The 22,363-nt window shown below is 43.0% G+C and overlaps 1 protein-coding gene across 4 annotated transcripts in view; it reads left to right on the plus strand.

Moving 5' to 3' along the window:
- GALNT18 (polypeptide N-acetylgalactosaminyltransferase 18) overlaps positions 1-22,363 on the plus strand; it is a 350,064-nt gene that overhangs the window by 238,897 nt on the left and 88,804 nt on the right. For all 4 annotated transcript variants that reach the window (XM_027115378.1, XM_027115380.1, XM_027115379.1 and 1 more), the window contains exons 4-6: positions 2,234-2,417; positions 4,020-4,217; positions 8,880-8,994. In XM_027115378.1, coding sequence (XP_026971179.1) covers positions 2,234-2,417; positions 4,020-4,217; positions 8,880-8,994 — 497 coding nt within the window. The remainder of the gene's footprint in view (positions 1-2,233; positions 2,418-4,019; positions 4,218-8,879; positions 8,995-22,363) is intronic.

Below are 22,363 nucleotides of genomic sequence, written 5' to 3' on the forward strand. Positions count from 1 at the left end.
TCTGATTTCCATTTGCATGGAATATCTTTTTCCATCCCCTCGCTTTCAGTCTGTATGTGTCCCTAGGTCTGAAGTGGGTCTCTTGTAGACAGCATATATATGGGTCTTGTTTTTGTATCCATTCAGCAAGCCTGTGTCTTTTGGTTTGAGCATTTAATCCATTCACGTTTAAGGTAATTATTGCTATGTATGTTCCTATGACCATTTTCTTAATTGTTTTTCGGTTTGTTTTTGTAGGTCCTTTTATTCTCTTGTGTTTCCCACTTAGAGAAGTTCCTTTAGCATTTGTTGTAGAGCTGGTTTGGTGGTGCTGAATTCTCTTAGCTTTTGCTTGTCTGTAAAGCTTTTGATTTCTCCATCGAATCTGAATGAGATCCTTGCCAGGTAGAGTAATCTTGGCTGTAGTTTCTTCCGTTTCATCACTTTAAGTATATCATGCCACTCCCTTCTGGCTTGTAGAGTTTCTGCTGAGAAATCAGCTGTTAACCTTATGGGAGTTCCCTTGTATGTTATTTGTTGTCTTTCCCTTGCTGCTTTCTATAATTTTTCTCTGTCTTTAATTTTTGCCAATTTGATTACTATGTGTCTCGGCATGTTTCTCCTTAGGTTTATACTGTATGGGACTCTCTGCACTTCCTGGACTTGGGTGGCTATTTCCTTTCCCATGTTAGGGAAGTTTTCGACTATAATCTCTTCAAATATTTTCTCAGGTGCTCTCTCTCTCTCTTCTCCTTCTGGGACCTCTGTAATGTGAATGTTGTTGCGTTTAATGTTGTCCCAGAGGTCTCTTAGGCTGTCTTCATTTCTTTTCATTCTTTTTCCTTTATTCTGTTCTGTAGCAGTGAATTCCACCGTTCTGTCTTCCAAGTCACTTATCCGTTCTTCTGCCTCAGTTATTCTGCTATTGATTCCTTCTAGTGTAGTTTTCATTTCAGTTATTGTATTCTTCGTCTCTGTTTGTTTGTTCCTTAATTCTTCTAGGTCTTTGTTAAACATTTCTTGCATCTTCTCAATCTTTGCCTCCATTCTTTTTCCAAGGTCCTGGATCATCTTCACTATCATTATTCTGAATTCTTTTTCTGGAAGGTTGCCTATCTCCACTTCATTTAGTTGTTTTTCTGGGTTTTTATCTTGTTCCTTCATCTGGTACATAGCCCTCTGTCTTTTCATCTTGTCTATCTTTCTGTGAATGTGGTTCTTGTTCCACAGGCTGCAGGATTGTAGTTCTTCTTGCTTCTGCTGTCTGCCCTCTGGTGGATGAGGCTATCTAAGAGGCGTGTGCAAGCTTCCTGATGGGAGGGACTGGTGGTGGGTAGAGCTGACTGTTGCTCTGGTGGGCAGAGCTCAGTAAACTTTAATCCGCTCGTCTGCTGATGGTGGGGCTTAGTTTCCTCCCTGTTGGTTGTTTGGCTTGAGGCAACCCAACACTGGAGCCTACGGGCTCTTTGGTGGGGCTCATGGCAGACTCTGGGAGGGCTCACGCCACAGAGTACTTCCCAGAACTTCTGCTGCCAGTGTCCTTGTGTGCACGGTGAGCCACAGCCACCCCCTGCCTCTGCAGGAGACGTTCCAACACTAGCAAGTAGGTCTGGTTCAGTCTCCCCTGGGGTCACTGCTCCTTCCCCTGGGTCCTAATGCTCACACTAGTTTGTGTGTGCCCTCCAAGAGTGGAATCTCTGTTTCCTCCAGTCCTGTTGAAGTCCTGCATCAAATCCCACTAGGCTTCAAAGTCTGATGCTCTAGGAATTCCTCCTCCCATTGCCGGACCCCCAGGTTGGGAAGCCTGACGTGGGGCTCAGAACCTTCACTGTAGTGGGTGGACTTCTGTGGTATAAGTGTTCGCAAGTCTGTGAGTCACCCACCCAGCAGTTATGGGATTCGATTTTACTGTGATTGCACCCCTCCTACCGTCTCATTGTGGCTTCTCCTTTGTCTTTGGGGTATCTTTTTTGGTGAGTTCCAGTGTCTTCCTGTCGATGATTGTCCAGCAGCTAGTTGTGATTCTGGTGTTCTCACAAGAGGGAGTGAGAGCACGTCCTTCTACTCCGCCATCTTGGTTCAGGTCCTTTGCCTCTATTTTTCCCTTCAAAGCTGAGCTTGGAAATGCCAAGGAAGACCTGGGGCAGGGACTGGCTCCTCTTGCCTGTCTCTGGGGGTCAGCTCACCCTGAGAGTGTGAATGTGTTGATTGCCCCAGCCCTCAGTGTGCTAACGGTGCATTTTCTCCCTCACAGAGGAGCTGAAGGAGAAGCTGTCAGAGTATGTGGACAAGGTGAACGGCCAGAAGCCAGGCTTCATCAAGGTCGTGCGGCACAGCAAGCAGGAAGGCCTTATCCGCTCCAGGGTCAGTGGTTGGAGGGCCGCCACTGCCCCCGTAGTGGCACTCTTTGATGCCCATGTGGAGTTCAATGTGGGCTGGTAAGTGCCCATCGGGAGCTGAGGAGGATGAGTCCCAATGTGTTCCAGGGGCTGTGGCTCAAATGGGTGCAAAGCCTGCTGAGATCGCAGTCACGATGGGGGAGAGGAGAGATCTGGGTGTACGGGTGACCAGGCCACAGGGCTGGCCCTTCAAGGTAGGGGAGGGTCAGGGATCAACAGGTCAACACACAGTGTCTCAAGTGTTGGTGGCATCAGGTGTGACTCACGCTGGTGTGGTCCTCTAGGAGACGTGATGGGAGAGAGGGGTAAATGCTAAGGGCAAAGTGAGAGTTCCAGCCCAGCTAAGGACCAGGATGCGACCCCCGGGAAATGGAGAGCTGGACCAGACACAAGGCAGAAGCCCAACCCCAAAGACAGGAACAGGACCGAGGGGGCAAAGGGAGCCAGGGTGACTTGACGTTGTCACAGGTGCCCTGGGATCCCCCAGATGCCAGGCCAGAGGTAGCACAGAACCTCAGATTCTTTCTACTGGTAAAACTAGGTCTAGAAAATCTTTCCTTCTCTGTCCAGGGCTGCTCAGTGGCTTCAGCCAGGCAGGTACAGGGTACCTGACACCAGCATCCCTGCAGGCTGGAGGGCGTCCTATGGCCCACTGTGTGTGGCTTTGCAGAGAGCCTGGGCTTAGGGGGTCCCAGGTGCTGGGGATGGCCGAGGGTACCACTGTAACCACTATGCATGATGGCACTGGGGTCTGCTGTCCCCCACCCTAGACTCCAGGTGCCACCCTCTGCCTCCCTGGAGTGGGGTGAGGTGGGCCCTTTAGCAGGAAGGGGCAGCGAGCATGCACACAGCAGGACTGGGTGGAGGCATACTTTTCCATAGCAGGCCCGAATTAAGGCTGTAATGCAGCCATTTTTTATAGGTGAAGTCACTGCTTGCCATTTGTGACTATTTAAAAAGCATTTTCACTGGATTTATGGCCAGAAGAGGAGAGGGACACTTGCTATTTCAAGCTGATTTGGATAAACAGTTGTGCAACAAATGCATTTTTAATGAGAAGCTTATCATTCCTGTCTGCAAACATTTTACTCGCCTCGTGCCCCCAGGGGTTCCGGGCTGCGTGGAAGCCCGACCCCCCCACCTCTCCTTGGGCAGTGGGGACGCGTGGGGTGCGGGTGGCATGTCTGGAAGGACCGAAGCAGCATCACACAACGGGTGGAAGTAGGTTTGTTCTCACCTCCGTGTCTCTGCCGTCCTCACCTGCCTTTTCCTCCTGGTTGATGCGCTGCATTTTAGCAAAATCAAAGCCCAAGTTGAAAGCTTCCCGTGGAACCTCAGATCTGTTCCTTTCTTCTTTCTTAAGTCTTGATTTCTTTTTTTTCTAATGGAAAAAAGGAAATCAAGCAGACACCGGGATCTGAGGCACTAAGAATCTGTCAGCTCAGCCTGGGACATGCTGAAGGAGGGGTCAGGCCTCTTGCTAGCCCGGAAGCATGGGGGTGGGAGATGGAATAGGGACTCTTTCCCAGGAGGCAGAGCAGCTCTCCCCTGGAGGAGACGGCCAGGAGTTCCTTCCTTCTTCTGTGGGGGAAGGAGCTTTAGAAGGTGCCAGTTTCCCCTCTCTCCCTCTCCCCTGCCCAGGGCTGAACCCGTGCTCACCCGCATTAAGGAGAACCGGAAACGGATCATCTCGCCATCCTTTGACAACATCAAATACGACAACTTTGAGATAGAAGAGTACCCGCTGGCCGCTCAGGGCTTCGACTGGGAGCTGTGGTGCCGTTACCTAAACCCCCCTAAGGCCTGGTGGAAACTGGAGAACTCCACGGCCCCAATCAGGTAAAGAATTCTTACCTGGGGGTCTCTCTGTCTTGTCTTCCAGGCAAGGGCTCCCCTCCCAGCCTGACCCTTGTTTCCCAGACTCCAGCTGCATCGGCAAGTGACCTTCAGTCACAGCTTACAGCCTTTGACAATCCCTTTTAAAAGAGCTGTGGCACCCAGAATCCATTCAGAGCCTCAGAGTTACTCATTTCAGCACATCGCTCTGGGACACTTGCTGGGCGCCAACTGCTGTGCTAGGGATACAGAGTGATCAAGACTCGATTCCTGCCCCCAAAAGCCTGGAGTATAGTGAAAGCAGAGAAAACAATTGGAATAAAATAAGTGGGATCACAAATTATTCCCCATGCTGGTGGAAAGTGCATGAAAATTGGGGAGAATCCTTTTCGGAGCCTGTAGCATTCGCATTTGTTTTTTCTTAAGGGCAAGTAGGAGGTTGCAAGGTTGGGGCAGGGACACTCATATTCAAAGGAGCAGAGTGAGTTCATGGACACAGAGGAAGTTGAAAGGGACTGGAAGGAAGGAGGACAATGAGGGGGGAGCCCCAGGCAATGAGGCCGGAGGGGTGGAGAGGCAAGACCAGATGCCACGGCACCGTGTATGCCTGGCTGATGTTTGAGCTTATCCTGTAGGACTCAGACACAAGTGGCTTCAAACTGCCATTCAAAGATCCCAGACTCTTTCTGCCTTTGCTGCTGCCTTCAGAGACACCCAAGTGACTCCTCTACGTGGCCTCTATTTTATGGGTCAGGACTCCTGAAACAGCCATCCCCGCCAGCCTTTATTTCTGTCTGGCTAATCACAGATCAGGTGCCTTCATGCTCCCTTCTGATGCCACACAGATGGCATCAGAAGGTGGCCTAGGGGACAGTTCCTGGAATGAAAGAAGAGATTAGAAACTGTTGTTGCTTTGTATTACGTGAGGGAGAAAGATTACGAACAATTTAATTGAAAGTGAGAGATTACTATCTGAGATGACATTTTTCCTTGCCAGAAGGAAAAAACTGTATTCATGTTTAAAACAGGATAGAAGGGCTTCCCTGGTGGCGCAGTTGTTGAGAATCTGCCTGCTAATGCAGGGGACATGGGTTCGAGCCCTGGTCTGGGAGGATCCCACATGCCGCAGAGCAACTGGGCCTGTGAGTCACAACTACTGAGCCCGCGCGTCTGGAGCCTGTGCTCTGCAACAAGAGAGGCCGCGATAGTGAGAGGCCCGCGCACCGCGTTGAAGAGTGGCCTCCGCTTGCCGCAACTAGAGAAAGCCGTCACACAGAAACGAAGACTCAACACAGCAAAAATAAAAAAAAAAAATTAATAAACTCCTATCCCCAACATCTTCTTTAAAAAAAAAAAAACAGGATGGAAGAGAACCCCACCTAGCTTTCCTGCGGTCGTCTCTGTCACCTGTCTGTTAGGCCTCTGCCACACTTATGTGGTTAAATATTTGCCGGGAGGTCGCTGTGTACAAGGGCCTTTTACACACATGGTCTCATCTGCTCTTCATCATAACCCGATGACAGCTCACTCATTGTGTCATTCCAGTTTTACAAGATGAGGAAAGAAAGACTGACAAAGGGGAATGACCCTGCCAAAGGCTCCAGCCAGTGCAGCCAGGATCCAAACCCAGAGCAGCTAGATTCCGTACCTAGTGTCATCCTCCTAGGCACCCACTGTTGAGCTCGGAACTGTTGTGGCTGAATTCTACCCCCAGGTCTGTTGACTGCTATTGGAGGGAAATATGCCATAACACAGTGAGCGGTCTTGCAGTAGACTGCACTGGTATTAGCTGCTTCTGTTCTTGGCATCACTAAATGTATCAGCCTAGACTTAGTCAGTAGACCCACATTCTAGGTCCTTGACAGAGAATATCATCTCAGCCTCAAATATTCCATGACCTAATTTTTATCAAAAATCCTAACTGAGAGAAATTATATTAATGGAAGATTTTGAAAGAACATTCTTGGTTTATACCTGGATGAAGACAGCCCACAGAAAGCTGTGGGTTATACAAGTGTATCTTGCCCACCTTGGAGCTGCGCTTTAGTGCTTTACCCCCACATGATGTAAGCTGTAAAAGGAGCCCAGAGATATCTTCTGTTACGTTCTAAAGGGATGGCTTTAAGATTGTTGTCCGCTACATTCCAAAGTGACCCCTTTGAGAAGACTGACATGAGAAATTTCTTTCAAACTGAAAGGCCTGCTGTTCCTGAGGAATTAGTATGACATTTCTACATGGGAACTATAAATCTTACTTCTAAGACCATATGTGTTCATTTTCACCTTGGCCACCAGGAAGCTCAGGGTCAACTTTGTGGGTCCACTTTAAGAATCATGAAAGAAGACACATGCATTCTAACCAGCCTCTAATTTTTGGTGGAATTTTAGTCTTTTCAGACATTTATCTGTTTTTTTCAATGTATTTTACATTCTCTTGCAAGCAAGCTATTTCTAACCCTTTTGGGAATCAGAAGATATAAATCAGAAACACTTTCAGGCTGAGTAGGTCCACTTAATACCCTAGGCAGTTAATAAATAATGAAGACTGAGGGGACCTGTGCTCTTCTCAGAGTACTGTTTTAGATTCTGTTCTTTCCCTGACTGGGTCTGGCCGTTTAGGGAAGGCCCCCTACTCTGTATCCCAGAATGCCCTGCCCTGCTCAACATTTGAGATATGGGGATATATGTTTATGTATAACTGATTCACTTTGTTATAAAGCAGAAACTAACACACCATTGTAAAGAAATTATACTCCAATAAAGATGTTAAACAAAACAAAACACATTTCAGTAACATCAAGGAAAAGGCGGAGAGTCCACTCTGCAGGGCTGATGTTTTAAAACCACCATGCATTTAGAGGGGGGATTGTCTGGGCTTCTTCAATGTGCAAGTGCATCTTTTAAAATGATCTTTTGAGTACCAGTTATGTCCCAGAGGTTTTCAAGTGCTTTACATTATTTAATTTAACCCTTGTGAGGTTATAGTTGATTCTGTTTCATAGATCTGGAACCAGAGGCTCAGAGAGTCTAGGGAACTTCTTTCAGAGATGCACAGGCAGAATGGGGAACCTTTCCCCTAGCACTCACCTCTAAAGCCAGGTCACACGTCCCCCCCACCAGAGTAGGAACTCAACCTAAAGGAATGGTGGCTTGAGGTGGATTGACTGTCCTGGATGCCTGCGGTCTGTGGAAACTGAGGCCATTCAGAATAAAAGGCTGTAATTTGAAAGCAGGAGGGGCAGGGACCCCAAGGCACCAGTCTCTGCCCAAGCAGCCTCCTGCATCAGCATTCTCCAAAGAAATGGCCTGCAAAATGGCTGTTTCTCCACCTTGATGAGATTACAATTTCAAAGATGGGTCCATTTGCATTTGAGTGACAGTTTTCTCATCACTAAGGATTCTTCATTTCTCCTTTTCTTTCCCTCCAATTCCTCAGCCACCAGCTGATAAAATGCTACGCAGGGGCTAGAAGCGGTAGCAGCGTGCAGTGGAACAATTCAAAGTAATTTGTGTAAGATGATGCTTTCAGCAGAGAAGCAGCCCACATGTGCTCGTGCTGATTCACCTAATGTTAATCTCTCCTCGTGACGTTCTGCATCGGATGTCTGTACACAGCCATGAATCCCGCGCTTACACTCGCTAAGGAAAGGCCTTCCAGCTTCTGGACCCACAAGCTGTTGACGTGTTGCTCCAGCCTAAGATCCCTGCTGAATTCCAATCCAGACCAGCTAGCTAGGCCCTGCCTGTTAGATATCTCCCCCTAGTGACTCACAGTCACTTTAAGATCAGTTTTCCCAGCATGGACTCCCTCTTCCTTCTGAAACCAGCTTCTTCTCTATCCCCCCTATTGATGGGTGGTCCCCATTCCACCATCACCCAAGCCGAACGCCAGCTGGCATCCAGATTCCTCCCCTTCTCTCATCTTCATCGTTCATATGTTTCAAAGTTCTGCTGCTTTTACCTCAAAATAAGTCTTTAAATAATCTCTGTCTCCGGTCCTGGTGCTCTGGTCCAGGTCTTCATCATTGCCCATCTGGATATAGCAACAATCTTCCCAACTGGATTCCTCGATTTCTACCCAGTCTCCTCCAATCTCAATCACCCCACAGCTGCCTGAGTATTCTTTTTCCAAACACAGATCTGCTTATACCACTGTCTGCTTAAAATTCTTCTTGGACACTCATTTACCTACAGATAAAATCCAAATGATTTACCATGCTATCCAAAGCCCCAACTCGTCTCTCTAAAGGGACCAAGGTGAAGGGTGGGAAAGTTGGTGTGGGTGCCCGGGTAGAAACAAAAACTGGCTATGCAGTTCAGAGTGCAGGGGTCAGGGCAGCCAGAGACACAGTCATGCAATGTAGACTGGTAGGCTGAGCACTACTTCTCTGGGCTGACATACATGCAAGCACCACCAGAAGTGACGGCTGGTCCCAGGACACAAGCTGTCTCCCACTGCCCTGCTGAAACAACCTCCCTGGAATAGCTGGTGAGGGTGGATCCAGGAGGGCCACTTGGAGAGCAAGGCCCACACCAGTTCTGGCAGCAAACGAAGGGAGAGGACCAGATCCTCCTGGCAGGAAGGCAGCACTGCTCTTACTGCTCTGGCGGCCTCCATGAGACAACCCCTCTGCTAACCACTGGCCATGTCCCCATGCTCTGCAGGAGCCCTGCACTCATTGGCTGCTTCATTGTGGACCGGCAATACTTCCAGGAGATCGGCTTACTGGATGAAGGCATGGAGGTCTACGGAGGCGAGAACGTCGAGCTCGGGATCAGGGTGAGCAGGGTTTCCCACCCATAGGGCGTGGCTCAGCTCCCCAGAGGGTGAATGAGTCCAGGAGTGGAGAAATGGGGCTCAGGGTTGAGGGTGATGGACTGATTCTGGACGTCCAGTGCCTAACCTTGGTCCATGTGTATGTGATCAGGGCTGGTGGGGATGGGATAGAGACACAGGTAGGGAACTATAGAATTTTCAGGAAGAAAAGAACATCAGAAACTACTTTGGCTGGGGTGGGGACATGGGAGATTTGAGCTCCCAAATCAAGGGTGACATCTTGGCTAAAATCAAACACAGACTTCTCAGGGGTGAGCAAAGGGGTGCTCCAGGAAGGGGCTGCTGGACAGGAGGGACCCTCATAGTCACTTCCTTATACTGTCACCTCCCTTTGGGATTTCTCACTCTGTTATTCTCCATCTCCCCCACAGTGGCCAACAGAGCCTTCCTAAAGACTTTGTCAAGAGAGGGCTCCAGAGAAATAAACTCACGGGGAATAAACAGCAAAACACAGCCAGGCTCACTCCATGTGGGTTTCTGACCCACCACGTGTTGGTCAGACCCTCAGGCCCATACATGCCTCACACTACTTTCCAGAGATATCCGCCATCCTGCCCCAAGGTACAGGGCCCTTTGCAGTTATCAACGTGTGGTGTGAATCCACACCAGGTACAATTTAACCTCATCCTACAGGAACATTTCCAAGGCTCTGGCCCCTTTCACTCGGCCCATGCAAAGATAACTCCAAAATGAACCCCATCCCTATGACTGAGGGACACATTAGGCCCCTTGGCAGGTGACAGAAATGTGATCATGGATACAAGGAAGGACCTCGTCCACTACAGGGAAGCCCACCCCTCTGTCTAGGCTGTGGTCCTAGCCTCATGAAGAAACCAACATACAAGCTGTGCTTGTCCTCACAATGGCCCCCACGGTCCTCTCCACAGGGCTCTTTAAGCAGCCTGGCACACCATGCGCTACAGGCTCGCCAGCCCCTGGCCAGCCCTTGTACCTGCTGGTGTTCATGGCAATCATCTGAGATGTTCCCCCTCGCCGCCTGCCCCCCATGCAGTCCACCCAGTATCTGCCTGGTTCCCACTAGTGACCCCATTCTTGCCCCTTTGGCCTTAGTGTCTGTATCTGGCGTCTCTTGTTCCTAATCTTTGGTGTCCTCTCAAGGACTCCAGCTTGAGTACACCCTCCTTACCTCCTATCTCCAACCCACTGGGCAGTCAGCTGGCCCTGGACAGTCCTCGCCCTGCCCTGAGGGGAGACTGGGCACCTCCAGTGAGCATCTCACAATACCTCCAATAGCCTGGCAGGCAGTGTGGGCCTGACTTGTCACCCAGACTTAATACTAGGGCTTTGAGGTCTGGCGGCAGGAGCAGGCTGCCTGAAGCCGAGCTTAGGAAACGCTTCCAGACACCTGTTTTCACTGAAACCCAGAGAAATCTCTTTGGAGACAGTCAAGATGCGTGGGCTTATTGGGGAACTAATATATTCATAGAGGACAGAGGCTGCATTATCACCCTCGCGTCTCCGCTCTCCCTACACTGGTCATTTATTTACCATTTGCATCCTCACCATCTCATTTCCGCGCGTTCCTGGATAAATGCTTGCCCCCAAACATAATATTTTTTACTAGGAGCTGCTGCTGGGAATTGGCTGAGCGGGCAGGACCGCCTCCAGTCACTTATGTTCTCTGGCTAAAAATGTCTAGGAATGGAGAAAGGAATTAGATTTGTGAACTGTGCTTCCAGCACGTATGTGAGTCAATCACGGAGTGGTGGGAGGCTCCTGGGTTTTCCTTGCCTAGATTATAAAGCTGCTCTGGAGTGTGGGCCTGGGTGAGGCTCTCAAATACTTGTTTAAAATTTGGGGGTTTGATGCTTGGGGTGTCAAATACAGTATAAAATGTTGCCTAGCTTTTTCTTCTCTGTCTCTTCCCTCCCCTTTGACAGAGGTGAAGTATCATGGAGTTGAAGGAAAGGTGGCTCTTAGAGCTGGGACCCAACAACTTGTTGGCTGGCAGAGCTGAGGACAGAGGGAGGGGCTAGTTAATTTGAATTTCAATTCCAGGTCCCCGCTAAAGGGATACAGAACCTCCAGCCATCTTCAAAATAGAGGTTCACATTTTGTGTGGTTATTAGTGTTTTTCTTTCATGTTTATGAGTTAACATCTCAGTGCCTCACTTTCTCCATCTAGGATCTCCCTTCGGTGACTCCCCAGGATTATATGTAAAAATGAGAGACATTGCTTTCCTCCCCTCATTTATTTAGAGGCAACTTATTCAAAGTCCTTACCCATTTGGAACACAGAAATAGAGCTGTTTGCACAATTATTCATTACCTGCTCTGGCACTGTACTTATATAATCCATCTACAAAACACCCTAAAAAGTAGCTGTTATCATAATACTCCTTTTTTCAGATGAGAAAATTGTGAAATAAAGAGCTTACATAATATGTTCTCAAGGTCATATGACTTATAAGAGGTAGAGAAAAGATTCAACCCCAGATCTTTATGATTCAAAAGCCTCGCTAGCTAGATATACCACAGTGACCTAGGGATAAAAGTCCTTTGAGCATTCCCAAAAGAGCATTACAATGTCCATGCAGTAATTTTCTTCTGCTTTACTCACAGTTGTGTCTACTGAGTCCTCATTTAAAGCCTTATTCTTATTTTGCACTCAATTCTAATAAGCCTTTTTTTTTCCGCCCAGTTTATAAGTCCACAACTCAGTGGGGAAAAGAAGAACTGCTGTGGGCAAGCAGAATGAAAAGCGTGAGAAGTAAGAGCTGACATTGAATAGGAGACAGATTATACAGATGATGGCTATAAAATACTAGAATATATAAGAAAGTATTCAAGAGCTGGCAAGGAATTAAGAAGTTGTTAGAAACCGTTATCTGTTCAGTTGAGTCCCCTTTAAAATATGTTGAAATTCTAACCCCCTGTACCTGTGAATATGATCTTATTTGGAAATAGGATCTTTGCAGATATAATCAGGTTAAGATGAGGTCATACTGCATTAGGGTGGGCCCTAATCCAATATAACTAGTGTCCTTATAAGAGAAGGAAAATCTGGGCACAGACAGACACAGAGGGAAGATAATCATGTGAAGACGGAGACAGAGATTGGAGTTATGATGCCACAAACCACAGAATGCCTGGGGCTACCAGAAGCTGGAAGAGGCAAGGAAGGATCCTCCCCTAGAGGCTCTGGGGAGAGCATGGCCTACAAATACTTGATTTCAGACTTCTAGCCTTCAGAACTGTGAGAGAATACATTTTTTGTAGTTTTAGGTGATCCAGTTTGCAGTACTTTGTTATAACAACCCAAGGAAATCAATACAGACACCAAAACCTAAGTGAAAGTAGGAATCAGAGAAAGCCTGAGTCCATTATATTTGAAGAACGTGATGATTTGAAGTTTGTGATTTCCCAGTTTCATGGAGTATGCAGAGGACAGGATACAAAGCCTAAGGCTTGACCAGCATTAAGAATCTAGTAAAATATTCCCTACCCTTTACCTCCCATAAAGCTGGAACTGCAAAGGCCCATTATCTGAGTATAAAGATGGGCTAGAAATACTCCCACCCACATTTTCGTCATTAGAGTGAAAATCGCCTGTCTCAATCTTGTGCTAGGAGGAAAGGAAAAATTCTCTTCTGTGAATCCTTCCCTTGGATCTATCATTCAAAATCAAAATACTTCGTGGTTCAGAAAATCTTGAGAGGAGAATTTAACTTAAAGCTGTTAGAAGTTCTTAGGCATCTGCAAAAGTGTACATGAATCCTCTCTGGGAAAAACCCCTTTAACCCAAGCTACAAAACTTCTCACAGCTAGAGTTCCAAGGAATGTGAGTTCAGTTTTTGTTGTTTTTTTTTAAATCATGAACCAGACAAGGGAAAAAGAAAGAACCAAGAGCAAACACCAGCAAAAGCATTAGATAGCCAAATGTGATATACAAAGTCTTCAAGTATTGAATCTATCAGAAGTAGGATATCAAATAAGTTGTATAATATATTTAAATAAATAAAAAGAGATTGAAATTATGAGTAAGAAGCAAGGGACTATAAAAAGACCAGTCATATTAGTATAAAAATAGAATTTCAAACATGAGAAATATAAAAATGTGAATTGAAAGCTTAATGGATGAATTAAACAGCTAGATGGATATTGTTAAAGGAAAAAAAATTGAGTAAACTGGAAAACAGAGCTGAAGAAATTATTCAACATTACCCCAGGAAGGCAAAGACAAAAATATGAAAGAAAGAGGTTGAGAGACATGTAAAAATGAGAGGGAGTGTCTAATATCTTAGAATTCCAAATGGAGATGATAGAAAGAGGATTAGACAAAAGCAATATTTGAATATATAATGACTGAAAATGTTCCCATACTGATGAAAGACACCAATCCTCAGATGTAGGAAGTCAACCTATCCAAAGCAGGATAAATACAAAAATATTCACATTTAGAAATATCATAGTGGAACCACAGAAAGCCAAAGACAAAGGAGATCTTACAGCAGTCAGAGAGAAAAGATAGACTACCTAAAATTTAATGATAATTAGAATAACAGTGGATTTTCCAATGGCAATAATGGAATCCAGAAGACCATGAAATAATATCTTCAATATCTGAGAGAAAATATCAACTTTTATATGTATACTCAATTTAAAAAATCCTTCAAAAATAGGGAAGAAGAAAGCCATTTTCTGACACACAAAAACTGAGTGTGCTACTAACAGATCCTCAATAAAATAAATTTTAAAAGACATACTTCAGGTATAAGGAAAATGAGCCAAGAAGGAAATCTGAGATAAAAAGAGAATAATTAGCTCATATATGAGTAAATCTAAAGAAATATTCATGGTAAATAATGTATTGCAAAGTTATAAAAACAAATTAAAACTACAGTGTATGATGACAATTGCAAATAAGTTGGGAGGGGTGATTGTAAATAAAGTGCCCTAAAATGCCTATATTATTAATGAAGATGGAAAAGATTCTGCTTGACTTTAAATTCTGATAAATTAACCATATTAAAATTTCTTGGGGGGCCATGAAAATCATATGTATAAAAAGTATAACTTCCAAAGTAGTAGAGGGGAAAAATGAAATATGAAAATGGTAAGAAAGAGAAATAAAACAGGTGATACAAGAAAAAAACATATAAAATGGTAGAAATAAATCCAAATCTATCAGTAAATATGGTAAATTTACATGGGCCAAATTAAAAGACTAACATTTTTAGACTAGATTTTAAAAAATATCTGTAGGCTCTTTATCAATATAAACCTGAAATATAATAATATAGAAAAGTTAAGATATAAACGAATGGAAGAAGTCATAACAGGTAAATACCAATCAGAAGAAAGTTGCTGTAGTTATGTTAATATTAGAAGAAATACCATTACAAAATACTTTAGGATAAATAAGGAAGATTTCTACAAGATGATAATATGTTAAGCCCATCAGGAATATATAACAGTTGTAAGTTTTTATGTGCCTAATTGCACAACTTTAATTTATATGAAGTAAAAATGGATAGAATTTCAAGGAGACATCAACATCACCACTAATGTAGTTGAGGATTTTAATAAATTTTCCCAGTAATTGATAGACCAACATAATTAATAGTTTGAATCAAATGGGCATATATATAACACTGCATCTAACAACTACAAAATTGAACAGTTTCAAGGGAGTAACATCACATAAAACATGTTATCCGACCACGATGGAATTAAATTAAAAATCCATAACTAAAAAGTATAGGCAGAAGCCATATTTTTGGAAATTGTGAAACATTTCTGAATAACTCATAGGTCAAAGAAGAAATTATACTAGAAATTTGAAAATATTTTGAACTGAATGATAGCAAATATACTACATATTACGTTATGTGAAATGCAACCAAAATAGCACTTAAGAAAAATTGTAAATCAAAACAGTATGGTATTGGCATAAAGTCAGACACATAGATCAATGGAACAGAATAGAGATCCCAGAAATAAACTCATGCATAAATGGTCAATTAATTTACAACTAATGAGCCAAGAATATACAACAGAGAAAAGATGATCTCTTCAATAAATAGTATTGGAAAAACTGGACAGCCATACGCAAAATAATGAAACTGGACCGTTGTCTAACACCATACACAAAAATTAACCTAAAGTGGATTAAAGACCTGAGCGTAAGACCTGAAATCATAAAACTCCTAGAAGAAAACATAGGCGGTAAGCTTCTTGACATCTGTATTTTCAAAGCTCTTTCCCTACAGTTATCCTGGTTAATGTACACAGCAATCAAGTGCTATAGGCAAGCCAGATATTATTACCCTAATAGTGTTATACAATTTAAAATGTTTATATTGGCCAAAAAAGTTAATTCATTGTATGGTTTATTATCTTATTATTAAAATCATTATTTTAGCAACAAAGTTAACAAGAAATCAATTTAAGTACTCTGTCATCTATAAAGTGCTCTATACTAAACATGATCATATCTATTACTATTATACATGTAGATGTATATATTGCATAAATATACAACCATACGTTTCATATAGTGCTTTATTTTTTTAAGCATGCTTTAATTTGTAAGGAGTATTGTAGTCCTACTATAAGCAAGTCCCATTGCTTGGGGCTTGGTGACAGTCACCAAAATTCAAAGTACTGCATTAGAGCATACAGTTGGCTAAACCTAGATTATAGGCCCATGCTTAGTTGCCAGGGGTCAGGGACCCTTTCAGGTTCCATGGGCCCAAGTATTACACATGATGTGGTCCCTCATATAGGAAGGGAATTTAGAACCTTAGAATTTAGGTACAAATGTCCTCTAAAACATGTAATATAGTATCTAGGATATTGTACTCCATATCCCAAATATTTTATCATAAATAGGATTTTTTAAAAAAACTCTTTATTATGAACAACTTCAAACATATCCAAAAATAGAGAGAATAGTATAATAAATCCCCTTGCATCCGTCACCCAGTATCAACATTATCAACTCATGAACAATTTGGTTTTAATCTCTGTCCCTACCCAATCCTCCCCAACTCCAGTTATTTTGAAGCAAATCTCAGACATTATATCATCAAAAAAAATTTCATTATGCATTTAAAATAGAGAAGAACTTTTTAAAAGAAACATGATCACAATACTATTTCCGTCCTAAAAGTACTGAAAACAATTCCTTAATACCATCAAATATTCAATCAGTGTTCAAATTTCCCCCAATTCTCTCATAACATTTTTTTACTTTGTTTTACAATTGTTTCTTGAATCAAGATCCAGTTGATTAATATATCTTGCAAGTCTCTATTAATCTACTGGATTTCTTTCTCCATCTCTTTTTTCTCCTTGTAATTTATTTTTAAAGACATCAGGTTATTTGTCCTGTGGAGACTCCCACAGTCTAGATTTTCCTGATTGCTTTCCCCTGACGTCATCTAACATGTCCTTCTGTTCCATATATTTCTTCTACATTGCTAGTTAGACCCAGAGATGTAGGTTCGATTTTGTAGCAAGAATGTTTCATAGGCAGTACGCGTGTACTTTTATCACAAGGTACTTAATGTCTTGCTGTCTCTTTATCCTGTTTCATTGCTACCTCTAACATAAACATTTTGCTTTACTTTACACTTTAAAAAAATAAAAGGGAATATGTATATATTTACATCTCCTCTTTCTTAGATAAATGGTAGTATGCTATGCACACTTTTCACTATTTTATTATATAAATTTTTTTCTGAAGACTATAATAGTATATAGGGGTATTCCTTATTGTTTTTTCATAGCTGCATGGTATTCCAATGAATGCACATTCCATGGTTTATTCTACCAGTTTCTTGTTGAGGGCACAGTTCTACAATGAATTGTCTTGTGCATACAGTTTTTCATATTTTTCTGGACTATTGTTTGAATAGGTTCCTAAAAGTGAAATTGTGAGGTCAAAGGGCAAATGCATGTGTAATTTTGCTAGACATCATCAAATATCCTTGCAGAGGGGTAGTATTTTTCCCACCAGGAATGATGAAGGTGCCTGTTTCCTCGCAGTCAACCAACAAAGTATGTTGTGGAATATTTGGGGTGTTGCCAATCTGACAGATGAGAAGTGGCTTTCAGAGTAGTTTTAATTTGCATTTCGCTTATTAAGACCTAGGCTGAACAGCTTTTCACATGATTAAGGCCATTTGCATTTCTTTTTTCCATGGGCTTTTCATATCTTTGGCCCATTTTCCTGCAGGATCGTTCATCTTTATTTTTAGAGTCTCTTTACACATTAGGGATGGTAATACTTTACCTATCATATACATTGCAAATATTTTCTCTCAGTGTGTTACTTGTTTTTTGTTACTTGTCTTTTAATTTTTCTTCTGGTGTTTTTTTGCCATGCAAGTTTTTGTTTGTTTGTTTGTTTGTTTTAATGTAAGCAAAAGTCTTTTTCCTTCTTGCTTCCAGAGTTTAGACAGAGTAAAGTTTACCCACTATAAGGGTAAAGAAAAATTCACCTATGTTGTTTTCTAATACTTGTAAGGTTGTATTTTTTACATTTTAATCTCTGACTTATTCAGAATTGATCCTGATGTCTGGTGTGAGGAATGGACCCAATGTCTTATTTTTCTATATGGCCATCCAGTTATCCTAACACCTTCTATTTAAAATTACATCTTTTCCTCACTGGTTTGCAATACTACCTTTATCATAGACTAAATTGCCGTACATATTTGGGTCTGTTTCTGGATTTTCTACTCTAGCTCCATTAATCTGTGAGTGTATTCATATACTAATATCACACGATTTTAATTATGTAGCCTTTATATTGTTTGTAAGTTCAAACTTAAAAATGTTTGTAAGTTATATTAAGTTTGTAAGTTCGATTCTGGTTTGCCAACTGTGTATCATGGAGATCTTGGATTCAAAGGAAGAGAAGATCTGTGAGAGACAGAAATATCACCTTTCCCACTTCCTTCCTATCTAGACTTTAAAATACTTAATGTCAAGATTTATGGCTACTTAATTTTCACACTGATGCTTGGAACGTAGTATGTGCTCAATGAACAGGTTTCAAATTTGAAGACCAGTCAAGTGTAAGAGAATTTTATTCTATATATCTCAGAAAGTTAGAGCCATGAACAGTGGGGTGGAAGCTGTAATGGATGTAGTTATCAATTCAATATGAGAAACAAATATTAGAATCATAAAAAGGAAGGGATGCCTAATGGAATCGTGAGCTCCCTATAATAGGACATGAACATGACCACCCCTCGGTATTACTAGAAAGAGATGAGATTTATGACCAAAATACTAATAGTTAATAGTAGTGTAGCAGTAATTATATGTGAGCTACTGTCCTAAGTGCTTTACATGTATTAACTCCCTTAATCCTTGCAGCAACCTTGTCATGTAGAATCTTTTATTACCCCCACTTCCAGGAGGGTATACTGAAGCACAGAGAAGTGATATAACTTGCCCTAGGAAAATAGTAGGACATATATACACTACCAAATGTAAATAGCTAGCTAGTCGGAAGCAGCTGCATAGCACAGGGAGATCAGCTCGGTGCTTTGTGTCCACCTAGAGGGGTGGGATAGGGAGGGTGGGAGGGAGAAGCAAGAGAGAGGAGATATGGGGATATATGTATATGTATAGCTGATTCACTCTGTTATACAGCAGAAACTGACACACCATTGAAAGCAATTATACTCCAATAAAGATGTTAAAAGAAAATGGTAAAGCTGAGATTTCAACCCAGGAAGAGTGGCTTCAGAAACCATTATGCCTTATATAGATAGGCATAGTGTAGTGGCTTTCAGTAAGAAATCAGATCAGATTTCTCATGATCTCCTTGTGGGTTCATTTATGTGTGTATTCATTCATTCATTCTTGCCAGGTGCTGGGAAACTGGAGGTGAATGACATAGACCCTGTCTTTGAGTGGCCCTCAGTCTAGTGGGAGAGACAACCACCTCCCCATCTTCTAAGTATCAATACTAATCTAACAGATTATAGAAAATGTCATGAGCTTAAACAGGATGTTTTGATCCCTTCCTCCATTGTGACTTTAAGGACTTCTGTGTTTTTTGATCTACCAATGGCGACTGTAGTAAGTATACAACTCAGAGAAACGGCTGACACTATTTCTTGTGAGAGTTCTAAAAAAAAAAAAAATGCAAACTATTATTCTTTTTCCAAATTATGAGTAGTAGTAAAGATCATCAACACGAACTAAAGCAACAAACAAAAATGAACACAGTAAACATTTTAAAAGCTAAAAAATTGATTGAAGAAATGAATAGTAATATAATTTACATCTGTAAAATTTGATTCAGGAAAACTAAACTTGGTTGAAATCATGACCACAAAAGAAAACACTGTGATGGAGGCCAAATTGTAAAAAAGATGTAGATTTAAAAATTGCTGGTAGATAAGTCATATCTTAGTTGTAAAATCAATGCAAAAAAGTATTAACCCCATGAACATAAGTCTAGTAAAATAAAATTTGAAAATTAGCATAAAAGGAAATATATTTTAATTACATTATATAGAAAATTGACCAAGAGAATTAAAGTCCCTTAATGACATTTATTCCAGAAAATACTTCCTGGATGAAAATTCATCATTGTGAATATAATTTGGGTTGAAGCACTAAGTAAGGCATAACCCAGTGCTATGGACCAAAATGGCAAGGATGAAAGATGCTGTGTGCTTTACAGTAGCACCCAAGAGGGAGTGACCCCTCTACCCCTGGAGCTGGCTGAGGCTTCACAAAGGAGGCAGCATTTAGGCTGGGCCTAAGCAATGAAGGTGTGTTATTCAGGTGGGAAGAGGAGGACAGGTGTTCCAGAGAGTTGAGGTGACACGTGCAAAGTGACAGCTGAGAAAGAGCATGACTGTGGCTGAACTCTAAGGCTGGGAACTGGGGGTCTGTAACATGGGGCTAAAAGAGAGGGCCAGTGACAGACAAGGTAGAGCAGTCAGATGGAGAAAAAGAGTGGTCATTGGCAATCCAGCGGGTGGCCTTCGGTGGGCTCTTTGCTCATCCTGGCTTGTCCAACATTTTCATCAATGACTTAAGGAAAAGGAAAAGGTGAACTTATGGTGGGTGACCTATTACTGGGAGAGTCCAGACAGACATTTCCTTGATTTCTAACATTGGCCTTCCTAGGTCTGAAACGTCTAAGAGTTGGTTTAGTGACATCAACTCTTGGGCAACAGAAGATTATTATTTCATAAAGCAGATACATGCTCCACAGTTGGTAGCGGTATTAGGCCACAGGTCTGGAAGATGATGATAATATTATTAATCATAACAATAACGAGAGGAGGAACTTCCATTTATTGGATGCTCTTGACCTATCACTTTGTTTATATTATCTTGTTAATTTTTATGTAAGTCCCATGAGGCCCGTGTTGTTATCCCCATTTTGTAAGTCAGGAAGCTGGAAGTAATAGGATAAAATGCCTCCCCAAATCACTCAAGATAAGAACCAGCCTGAGTGGTTTCAAGGTTCATACCTTATCACTGTGTCACGATGCCCATCCACCTCTGCCTTCAGGGTTTAAAATTGTCCACGGCATAAAGTTTAATTTCAGGAGCTAACCTGGGTCAGCATCGCTTTGGAAAAGGACCACAGTACTGTTTCAGTGCTTGAGGTTTCAGCCCAAATCCCTCATGGGAGTCGGGGCCTGGTTCAGACAGTACCGCGCAATGTCTTCACCTGAGGTCGCAGGAGACATCAAAACTGGAGGTGGTGACAGAGACAAGAACTGAGCTGAAAGCCAGAGTCCAGAGGGTCAGAAAGGAGGTAGATTGAGGAACTGCCAAATGAGAAGAGCTGGTAACAGGAGGTCAGAAACCTGGGTTCAGGGAGCCAGAGACACAGAGGAGGAAGAGAAAGCAAAGTAGGGGATATAGCAACTGCCCAGAATAGGCATTGCCATTATTTGAAACTTTTACAAAATATATCTAGGGTTAAAGGGCTAGAGACTTTGCTAAAATTACTAGTGAAAGAGGCCCAAGCAAATGTATGTGTGCTTGTTAACCCTGCAGGATACTGAAGCGCCCGAGGGACCACACGGTTCTCCCCAGAGGGCTTAGAAGGCTGAGTAAGCTCATTGCTGACATCACCCAGCCTTGGGTGAGAACAAGGACGCTAATTAAGAACACTGGATACCACGATTTTAGGTACATCGACTAGTCTCTGCCAGCACAGTGACAGACGTGAAAAGGAAGAGAAGGGGTGTGGGCACCAGTGTGCTCGCTCAACTGGAAAGGTCTCAGGAGACCCCCAGAAGCAACATCTCATAGAAAGCCTACATGCAGATTCTCTGACCCACCCCCCGTCCCTGGAGATGGAGAAAATTAAACACCTTAAATTGGATTTTAGTCTGTTGCTTCTAAATGTTATGGTTGGTCCAAGCCAGCTGGAGCTAGAGTTCAGAATAACCCGCAAGCTTAGAGCAACACGTCCTTCTGGGGGTGGGGGGGGCGGGGGATGGAGGGTGTCATGGGCTGCCACCGTTTTGTATCATTCTTTTGTGAACTGGGATCTGCCGTGGCATTGTCCTTCAGCTGCTGTCATGGGGTAAATAAAGTCCACAGGAGGCTGCAAACCGTACAGTGGAATAACTATTCCATCTATGCCGTCTTTTGAGGCCAAGGATTTCAAGACATGAGACACAGGTTTCAAGGTTGCGGGCTTTTGTTCTTCCTAAGGGCATTTTCCCAGCGACTCAAAACTTTTTTTTTTTTTTTGGTACGCAGGCCTCTCACCGTTGTGGCCTCCCCCATTGCGGAGCACAGGCTCCGGACGCGCAGGTTTAGCTGCCATGGCTCACGGGCCCAGCCACTCCACGGCATGTGGGATCTTCCCAGACCGGGACACGAACCCATGTCCCCTGCATCGGCAGGCAGACTCTCAACCACTGAGCCACCAGGGAAGCCCGACTCAAAACTTTTGCTAAGGCATTGTCCATGTGTTCCCTTAGCGCTGTGTTAGATGCTAATAGTGGTCTGAGTGCTCATTGGAGGTCAAGACGTAGCCTTTCATGGTCCTTATAAATGAGTTATTAAAGTTTGACAAAAATGGCATTGAGATTTCAAGCCCAGATGCTGAGAGATTTGGGGGTACCATTGACTAAGAAAGGGGTCTTTGGTGTAGAAAGTTGGTTTGTGGGGAAAAATGGGGCAAGTTTGATATTAGAAATAACAATGGAAATAACCAGAAAGCTCGCATTATTCGTCCATCTGTTTATTTACACAGTAAACATTTGTTATGCTGCTTGTGTTCTGCACTTGGCATTAGGGGAGAAAGGTAATACCCAGATCTTGACTTCAGCAAGAAGCCAGAACT

Source organism: Aethalodelphis obliquidens, unplaced genomic scaffold, assembly GCF_003676395.1.
Source record: "Aethalodelphis obliquidens isolate GAN/ISIS:26980383/991018 unplaced genomic scaffold, ASM367639v1 scaffold14, whole genome shotgun sequence".
Classification (NCBI taxonomy): Eukaryota; Metazoa; Chordata; class Mammalia; order Artiodactyla; family Delphinidae; genus Aethalodelphis; species Aethalodelphis obliquidens.